A 10,502-nucleotide genomic window follows, 5' to 3' on the forward strand; every position below is an offset into this window, starting at 1 on the left:
CACTTAAAAAGGAAGTGAATGGAATCTGTAAACGTTAAAATACTTTTTCAAAAGTATAGCCACAAGACATAAACAATATGCCTGTTAACATGATTTTAGTGTGATAAAATTGCTTACTAACCTTTTCTGTGTAAAGTTATTGCCAATTTTACAACTTTGTTGCCATGATGATGTAATGTCAATAAACCCTAAAACGACTGTAAAAATTATGATTTAAACAACTTTACAGCTCAAATAATACATGAGTTTTATCAGAAGAATTAATGTAAATGCTTTTATAAAATAAGCTTCACATTTCTGCCTTTAAAACCTCCAAACATTGGCCCCATTCACGTTCATTGTAATTGCCTCACTGTTACCTTGATTTTTGCTCTTTTTTTAAAGGAGTTAAATGATTTTTGTTGTAATCAGCATTATGCCATAAATGCTGTCGATTGTGCTTAACTTGTATTGAACCTGGAATATTCCTTTAAACTCAAACTAGTTCATGCAAAACAGAACCCCTAACTTTACTGGGTCATTTCAGTAAACACAAACTGGGACATGGTGCTTATAATTGGACGCACCTGTTCTAATTAGCCGTTCATCGCTTGAGTCCAAATAAACCCTTTATTCCTATTTAATGGCCTTGTGTATGCAAGACTATTTTCTGTACACATATAAATACCAAGAACTTATATTGTTTAATATTCAAGAATCAAAACAGAGACATTTATTTCCACCATTTAAGCTTTTGGATCAGAGTTATTTTGCAAATAAATGCATTAATTTGTGTATTTCTAGAAAAATGTTTTATTGATCCCCAATAGGCAATGGCAAAAACAGGTTTAAGACCTCAATGGGGAAAAGGAGAATTCAGTAGCTCTGATTTATTGATCACCCAACTCATCTGAGCCTAAATTTACCAGCCTAAATCTTTGACCACTATGCTACCACCCCAAGAAAATCGAGAATGTATTGGGAGCAAAAGTATAATAGCAGTATTTGCTTAAATGCTCTTTAAATTGGCAGATGCACTTAAATCTATCTGGGTGTTTTTGAAATTATAAATGCATTCACTTTAATAAAATACTGTAAATCATCTGCTTATCAAAGGTAATGATTTTTAATATCATATCCCTAGATCCATCACCTAACATCACAATATCAGATTCTTAATGTTTACAAGAATCATGACATCGATATGACATGAACCCGGAAATATGATTCTATCTCCAGGGGCAGCATGGGTGGGTTAACAAATCTTTTGTCTGGTACCTTTAGTGTCACACTAAAAAGAGAGGCCATTGTGCTTCAGAAAGGATCCTTATGGTTCATGTTCTGAAACTGTAATGGATCAAATTCCTCAGCTTAAGAGTGAGTACACATTCAGATCACAACAACGCTACACTTGCATTAGCACCAATGTCCACATTCACCTTTGATATTTTGTAAGTGCACAGTTGATATGGAAAATCCTTCCAATTTGAAAACTATTTTTCACAGGACGCACACAAAAGGGAAAACCCCTGTAACTACAGGCTATGCATAAATGTGTGAATATTAATAGTTTCAAAGGAATAAATATAGTTATGGTATTTCTTAAACACACCTTATGGTATTCAAACTAAGATCACAATCGCTTCAAAAGGCAAATGAGTTCTAGAACACAAGATGGGTTTAGTGCTTTTTTTAATCACATGGAAATACATGCCTCCATCCCTGAAAATAGAGATTTACAATTAGCTAGGAGACAGAAAAAAAAAAAACTTTTTTTTTTTTAGAGACACAGGTCTCACTTTTTTGTACAACGTGTTTTAGGCACTTGGAATTACAAAATCAAACATTCCTTTCTTAACAATGAAAATAAAATATCTTTGGTCCTTGAAACATCCAAGCAAAACAGATGTTGATTGAAAACACATTCTGGCAAAAAATAATAATAAAATACATATATATACTGTAGCTTCACAACGTCTTTCCGCCAGAATGCAGCCTTCTCTCTTGATTTATATAACCTCTGAGTGTTTAGCTGAATCTATATTGAATTTGAGAAAAAAAAAAAAAAAACTTCAAGACAACATTCTTGCTACATTTGAAAAAGACTGAAGGACCCTCATCCACCAAGAGAGCATGAAAGGATCGGCTCAAATCAGACATACAGCAGTGAACAGTCAATATATATATATATATATGTCACATTAAGCAAAACAAAAAAGAGAAAAGAAATCAATTTTGCCACTGTTTACCAATCTCCTTCTAAACGCCCATTGTTGTTTTTTTAACAAAACATTGACAATGGTATTCACTTGCTTGCATATCGCCTTCACCACATGGGAAGATACAAGGGTTGAACTTGATTTTTAATCTCTCTTTTGCAGAGGTTATGTGGGTCAGTTGCACGGCAGCCATGTTTGGTAGGAATTACTGCAGGTGTGCACTAGCGGCTGCACATGAGCAATGTAGTAGTTATTGAAGTTGATGTCTCGCACATAGGGTGCAGGCTGGTAATAGCATGTGACATTGGTAACTGTGGGAATAGCATTCTGTTCAGCCAGCACCCTAAGCGCAAGCATAGAGATAAGATTTAAGGTCTGTCGTCGTTCATGTCCCATCAAGCACACCGTACTTTCATTGACTACATGGTACAACGTGACCAGACAGTCATAACGTTTGTGCTCCATTCCAGCAAAGTGATTCTGCAGGTAAGCCTCCAGTTTTCGCTGTTGCTCACCTATGTCCGGAAAGTCAATAAAGAACCGAGAGCACATGTACCGCTGGAGCAATTTCATCTCTGCTTCCGAAGTTGGCCGAAACCCTCGTACCAGGAGGTGGCAATATTTTAAGAGACCACCTCCCCGGATCTCTTCTGGGTTTCGTGTCGCGATGATCTTGTTGCACAAATGGCAGAGAGCCTCCTCAAAGTCCCCGTACATGCTTTCGCCCACCACTGTTGGATGGAAGCACTCAGACATGGGTGTCTCTGAACAACGGTCAAACAGAAGCAAAGAGTCCAAAACTATCTGGAAAGAGTCCACGCTGAACTCAAATTGGCGCCTGAGAGAATCCACAAACTTAAGCTCCACATTCTTGCCATTGTTGTTGGAGAGGGAGATGAGGCTCCAGCGGTCGGTGTCGTTGCACACCTTCACCAACTTCTGTACGTAGGCCTCCTTCAGAGTAAGTGCTGAGATTCTCTCCTTGCTCACCCCCTCAGGTAGAAAGTCCAGCAGGCTGTCAAGAACCACGTCCTTAACCACACGGAAGGCCTGGCCATCTGACAGCGAAACTCCAAAGATCAGGTCCAAATCCTTGTACCCAAGGCCTGTGTCCTGGTGCAGAACATGACTGGCAGCCGAGCCATTCAACCTCACATCCCGAACGGTGATACCTCGCTCTTCCAAACGTGCTCGAACCACCTACAAAAAGGAGAAGTCAAGGTCAGTAATCAAACAAGAACATGCCCAAAAACAGTAACTTTTACCAATCTACAATAGTCTTTACAGACATATGGCACATTTTGAAAATTGCAAAAAAGCAAAGCTCGAACAGATGAGCACAGATTGGACTTTACTCACCCAGCAAACTTTGCACCACAAAAAATTTAAAGAAATCAAAATGACTAGATTTGTGGTCCTTGAGCTCGTACTCAGACTCGAGTATGGTTTCGAGTCCAACTATATCTATAAATGGATAGTTGCAACTCTAATATTGACACATTGTTTTTCTTGGTTGTGAAAGAAAAAACGAGCTTGACATATTGATGTAATGGCTTAGTGTTGAGTTTGCAGTTGTTATTTGAATTCAGTTTCATGAACACATTCACTCGGACTTGACTCGGCTGTTATGGACTCTTGGACTTAATGCAGAAACCCCTAAAAGTTAAGAAATCTTTAGTTATAATTGTTAGTGTATTGTCACTTAGGGTTTTCTTAACTTCTTTGGGGTTTCTTGGTCTTTTGCTCGGACCTGACTAAGGTGGACTAAAAACCAACACTTTGACTTATGAAACATTACCTTACATGGCCTTTACTTGATAATGTTGCATTTACCACTACATGTAAAAACTTACAAATGTTTCAAAGCTTTAGCCACTTTTTAACCATTCTGATAGCTTTTGCAATTAGATTATTAACATTAGCTAAAAAAAAATAAAATAAGACACACCATTCTACCGCCTGATCTCACAAAAATTACGTGACTGTGGCACTTATGCAAAATTTTGTTATGTGGTTCCTTACACGTATCGCCGCAGTTCCAAAGTAAAATGATCACTGAGTGGTGCTAAAAGTAAGTAAACTGTTCTCCCAAACAGAAAAGGTAAAGGTTAATACTCTATGGAGTTTTAAATCAACAAGCTTAAACCACAATCTAACCCATAGTGTCATAAGTAAATGTGAGATGAAAAATGCTGAAGTAACCACGCCTTTTGTGGTAAACTATGAACTTTTGGCTCGACTAGTGTCGACTAGCGGGCTTCCCTGGACGTATCCAGTCCTTTGCATTGCAATTGCAATGCTCTATCAGTTGAGCTACCATGCAATTTAATCGCATTTGAACATGCTTCTAAATGTAGTTGGTAATGCACATTTAAAATGTATCGCACTATAGTCAATAGTGAATTTACTATAGTAAATGTTGCGATGCATACAATGAGCCACGTAAAATAATTCTGCAAACATGTAGGTATAGTAACGTGATTCTGTGAGACTGGGATGGCCATTCTAACAAAGCTGGGCTGTAATTCTGTGTAGCACATTGCAATGTAATGTATGCTGACTGTCCTAACCCTGGCCATGATGTCAGGAACTGCTAAAAATCACAGATTTCTTGTATTTTCTCACATTGAGAAGAACTGACAATCACATATGGTCTAAAGTCAGCCATAAATCTCAGTATTAAGTGGCTGCCTTGAAAATGACAGTGCCATTTTTGTTGGCTAAGCTGAGGCAAGGAGTATAAAGAAAATACTGAAGGACCTTCAGAAAACATACAGTACTTCTATCTGAGATACCTGCGGTTATGAACAGTAGAATGTTGACTTGATTTATATTCACAAAAGTGAAACAGCTGTAGGCTATAATTACACCACACCTGAGAGATTTGAACAGCATGTCATAACTGCTTATGACATGCTCTGTTGGATTAGTGTTAATCACATGTATACCTACCCTCACCTCCTGTCAATCACATCATTAGTGTTCTATTTTTACATTCCTGTATTAGGTCAGACTGCAGCAACTGACCAAGTTCACACAGTGAAACCACATACAATGTATGTCTCTGCACATCTATGCTATCCACAGAACATGGTGAGTACATTTATAATACAGTAGGCAACATAAAACATGCCATGTAGGGCAAGCAAATTTTTTGGACTCCTAATGTGCCAATGTGACTAATTTTGAATGTCTTCTTGAAATGTTTTTAATACTAAAATGCCACACCTTGCCTTTCTGGAAATAAGAAGTGTGTGTCTGTTAGACATCCTGCCAATGATGGTTAAATAACTCATCTGGGACAGCGAGTGAAGGCCCCTGTTTTCATTCTTCACACACACAGGGTCAACAGGCCAGGTATTCACAGAAATATAAAAGTGGACCTGTCTAAAGAACAGCTCACATGCTGAGTCAAATTCTCGATTGCATTTAAAAGCTACATTTTATGATCTAATTGTATCTCACAGCCAAAAGCTCAAGGTGCAGTCATGACACTGTTTTGCTGATAATGAAAGAAGCCCCAAACTCCATGTAATTAGATGGTGCCATGGCAAATCATTAGGGTAAGGAAAACGAGTAATGGTCAGTGAGAAGCCATCTTTTTTCAATTTTGGGATAGCGTTTGGAGGCAGACTATTAAAACATCAAAGTTTGTTTTTACAGGTTTTCCATTAAAATTAAAGGGCTTCCCAGTTGGTTTTATTGACGGGACATTACTACCTGTTCACTAACTGAAACTCAAACTGTTCAGGCATATGGAGTATTATGAAACAGAGATTGTCAATTCATGCAGAGCACAACTAAACTTAACAGTCAAAGAAGGGGGAAAATGGTCAGATTCCACAATTCAGTTACTTTCATAGTCAAGTACATTTTTATAGCATTCAAGCCAACATATGAGGTAATCTTAAAATCAAAGTTCACCCAAAAATTGAAATTCTTTCCTCATTTACTCACCCTTGTGTTGTTCCAAACTACAGTTGTTTGACTATCATTCTTCCATGGAACACAAAAAGGAGAGTTGCCATTCACTTTCATTATATGGAAAAAAATATGCAATGAAATTGAAAGGTGATTGAGGCTAACATTCTGCCTAACATCTCCTTTTCAGTCCCTCAGAAGAAAGTTAAATGGTTTAGAACAACAACAAGAGGGTGAATAAATAAAGGCAGAATTGTAATTTTGGGTGAATCTTCCCATTAAGGCCCCTTTTTTTTTTTACTTTTAAAATCTAATGCATGCTGTCCATTATGTCACTGTGTAAAGCATTCAGTATTTGAGACCTTTTGAAGGTAAGATGTCGATTCTGTCCTGTGACATGCTGGGCAGTTAGAAAATACTTCACCACATGAAGGTCAGCTTCCCTTATGGTCTCACACTGCTGCCACATGGGATCATGCTTGTATGAAATGCTGAATCTAATACAAGTGTTTTATGAAGCAAAACCACTAAACTGCAAAAGCATGTATCTTCAAACAAAACCACTTTTGTTGGGTGAGATGTGAAGCCAGTAATACTAAGCAAAGTCATCTGGACAAAAGATCAATATCTACTTACATGTGTAGACTCAAGCCCACACTGCTTGTGTATGAGAACAAGTATTCTTTTCATTGAGAGAGGGGGTACATAGATGCCGGTTATCACTATGCTGTTGGGAATCAAGCGGTATTACATTGCAGAGGATTAAGTTCGGTAATGAGCCAAACTTAGTGAAGCATTCGTGGGAATGTCAGTAACGTGTCACTTAAATTTGCTAAGTGTACATTTTTCTCTATCTCTTGAGGGCCAAAGGCTAAGAGGCCGTACACACTAAAGGCGCCCTTGTGTTTTTAACAGTTGAAGTTCTTTTTAACTTGACAAGCCGTCTAAAAAACGCGGTGCTCCTGCGCGTGAGGCAACGTTCAAAGATGTCTTTCGAGCGCATTTGTACAACTGGAAAACAGACGGACACAAAAACGCTTTCGGTGTGAACGGCCCCTAAGAACGTTTTGCTTATTTTTAGGAGAGAAAAAAATAATTATAAAACCACTTACTATGTATTCACATTATCATAATAAATATTTGATGGCTGTTGGTAATCAGAGGCCAATTTAATAACGTTTTAATAACGTTTCGATTTAATAATAAGGTCTATACATAAAATAATGAATAATACGAAAGAAAAATAAATGAATAAAATAGGCTAAGTTTAAAATTCATTACAACCAAAGAAAACAAGCAGCGATGGGTAAGTAAAGGGTAAACAAGTCAGTGATATCTTTTTAAATTGTAAATTGTTAAATTGACATTATTAAATATAAATTATAATCAAATAAGTCCATTAAAAAGCAAGTCTAAAACTAAATGTTAACGTTTGCAGGGAGATGCTTTCATATTTACCTGGACAATCTGTCTCGGCTGCACCGAAAGCGTCGGGAAGTTTCCACGTCCATGAACGGGGATCGTCTCGCCAAGAACAGAGTCCAAACGTTGCACCTGCTCCCAAGTTAACACGCAAAACCGCCGACACTGCTCTGACGCATCACCGGAGGACATCGCGATGGAAAGAACAACCAGGTTAGAAAAATGTAACAAAAAAAATCTACTCCTTAACAGATATCGCTATTATTTCACCACTTGGATATATCTCTGAATGAAGTTTCTAGAAAAAGAGGTTTGCGTTGTTAGAAGCTCTCGTTATCAGCTATATAAATATCGACACGGTTCCTGAAGTCATCCAGCTGCGCTCGCGGTTTACTATTCCCAATCCGGGCACACACGAATCAGCAACAGAACTAGTGATATAGTATGCTAGAAATAAAGCGTCTGAATAGTATTTATACCCCTGTGATTTGCATACTTGCAGCTCATTGGTTGAATATTTTGGTCATGAATTATTTCTGAGGACTCTTTGGAAGTGGCGCCCAATAGATTGGCCGAGGCAGTGCCGCTGTGACACGCCCACCTCGCAGAACTGAACTCAGATGACTCCGTTCTCAATGCAGTTCGGCACAGTACGACACAAATGTTATCGCGATTATTTAATACGTTTTGAAAAAAGGTTAAACAGAAGCTACCAGATTTTTTAAATTTATTTTTTTCAGGCAAAAAAAAAAAAAAAAAAAAAAAAAAAAAAAAAAAAAACAGCGCTTTCTGCAATGTTTACATTTCTAATTTGAGTGAAAATATCATAGTAATACAAACCTATTTTGTGCAAATTGTCAATTAACTGTGTATTAATTTCCCTTTCAAATAAGAGCTATTTAAAGCAATTATACAATTCCCGAATATCCCAAGCACACATATTGTTGCCTTTGCTATTTTAAATATTTTACCTTAACTAAGGTTGTAGCCTGTAAACATGAGTCATGACTGTGTATCAACCACACTTTTATTTGGTCAGAGAGAAATAAGGTAGGGGTGGCCTATCATTGCTAATAGAACGCCCTTTATATACAGTATGATCTGGATTTAGATAGGTTTATAAGGACAGTAGTGTATTAATAATATTGAGTACATTTGACATGATCTGACTATGTTTCAATGGGGCATTGCCTTTTAATATACCGGTATATTTATAAATACATTATTCTTTACATGCAAATCTACAAACGGATATGATTTAATAAGGCCATATATCATGTGGTTTCCATCCAAACTAAAAAATAGACATTGCATAAAGAAATTCTATACTTAAATATTAATGTCTAGGATTATTTATCACTTGAATGCTATGTGTATTTCTGCTCTGCATTTCCTTAGTTCATTATTTAAATATGTGTTGTTCTGACTGATTGGATGAGCCCACAGCATGCCCCTATAAATGTTTATGGTGGTTATGGCCCTGCTGTAACAGACAGTCTTTGTGGCTTATTAAAATACCAAATACAAATAATGTTTATTTTTGTCTAAACTGATTATGAGCCCAGAACTGAATGAGTTGTTTTTGTACTTTGATAAATCAAATACATTTGAGGTCTTGATTTGACTCTCAAACACTCTAATAATATATCAAACTAATATGCCTGTTTTCCTATCCAAATTTATACAATATACAATATGCTTTTTCCCAAAATGAGGGCCAAAAACTAGACAGTGAACCATTGGCTAAAACATCATGGAGGAAGCGAGATGTTCTATAGAAATGAGCCAGAAAATGAGCCTTACAGTTGTAACTAAATACAGCTGGAACTATCAACTTCTACTGATGTTAAAAACTGCAAATATGGAGTCGCGTGGCACCATGCGGGGGTCGGACGTGTGAACGGCGAGCTCTGCGCACTTTGCTAGTTTTTGATTCTTTTTGTCTCCTGAAGTGGTGAGATTCGATACACCCTGCTACATAACTGTTCTAAGAAGACAACATGTCAAAGAATTCTAAATCCTCGGGCTCTGGAGATATTAAAAGACACTTACGTGGGGGCCTGGGTAGCTCAGTGGTAAAAGAAGCTGGCTACCACCCCTGGAGTTTGCTAGTTCAAATCCCAGGGCATGCTGAGTGACGCCAGCCAGGTCTCCTAAGCAACCAAATTGGCCTGGTTGCTAGGGAGGGTAGAGTCACATGGGGTAACCTCCTCGTGGTCGCTATAATGTGGTTTGTTCTTGATGGGGTGTGTGGTAAGTTAAGCGTGGATGCCGCGGTGGATGGCGTGAAGCCTCCACACGCGCTATGTCTCCGTGGCAACATGCTCAACAAGCCACATGATAAGATGCTTGGGTTAACAGTCTCAGACATGGAGGCAATTGAGATTTGTCCTCCGCCACCCAGATTGAGGCGAAACACTACACCACCACGAGAACTTAGAGCGCTCTGGAAATTGGGCATTCCAATTTGGGGAAAAAAGGGGAAAAATCCAGCGGCAACTGGCGTGCATGTCTGTAATGCTGATAAAGGTCTTAGCGGACCTGGAGGATCTTGCTGTAACACGTCGATCGATTACGGCCATGGAAGCGAAATTCTCTGAGTTAGTTACAAGATTCAGGGATGTCGAGAGACGGATCGATTATCTGGAGTCATTGGAGAGGGAAGTAGCTGCTAACCCGCTAGTGACCAAGGCAGATTTGCAGTGCATCTGGGAAAAGTTGGAAGACCTTGAGAATTGTAATCGGCGAAACAACGTCCGAATTGTTGGAATTCCTGAGCATGAGGAAGGCCGAGATATGGTGAAATTCCTAGATGAGCTCATCCTGAGTCTGCTCGACATAACAGGCCATAAGCTTGAAATCGAGCGAGCTCACAAGGTCCTGGCTTGGAGGGAGGGAGACAGGCCCCGATCAATTCTGGCCAAATTTCTGAGATCATCCGATAAAGATCTTGTGTTACAC

The 10,502-nt window shown here is 38.4% G+C and overlaps 1 protein-coding gene across 1 annotated transcript; it reads right to left on the bottom strand.

The window, feature by feature from the left end:
• Nucleotides 1-1,654: 1,654 nt before the first annotated feature.
• Nucleotides 1,655-7,997, bottom strand: tent5ba (terminal nucleotidyltransferase 5ba). Its single transcript, XM_051721926.1, has 2 exons — nucleotides 7,578-7,997; nucleotides 1,655-3,398 (listed from the first exon to the last, which is right to left on the bottom strand). The coding sequence occupies exons 1-2, from the start codon at nucleotides 7,731-7,733 to the stop codon at nucleotides 2,373-2,375; spliced, it is 1,182 nt and encodes a 393-aa protein (XP_051577886.1). The 5' UTR covers nucleotides 7,734-7,997; the 3' UTR covers nucleotides 1,655-2,372.
• Nucleotides 7,998-10,502: the final 2,505 nt, after the last annotated feature.

Source organism: Myxocyprinus asiaticus, chromosome 16 (genome assembly GCF_019703515.2).
Source record: "Myxocyprinus asiaticus isolate MX2 ecotype Aquarium Trade chromosome 16, UBuf_Myxa_2, whole genome shotgun sequence".
In the NCBI taxonomy this organism is placed as follows: domain Eukaryota; kingdom Metazoa; phylum Chordata; class Actinopteri; order Cypriniformes; family Catostomidae; genus Myxocyprinus; species Myxocyprinus asiaticus.

What these genes read in the sequence shown, in the direction of transcription:
- tent5ba (XM_051721926.1), bottom strand. Translation starts at nt 7,733, where the DNA reads ATGTCCTCCGGTGATGCGTCAGAGCAGTGTCGGCGGTTTTGCGTGTTA. An exon ending in AGCCGAGACAGATTGTCCAG is followed by an intron (nt 3,399 to 7,577) that starts GTAAATATGAAA and finishes TCCTTTTTGTAG; the next exon opens with GTGGTTCGAGCACGTTTGGA.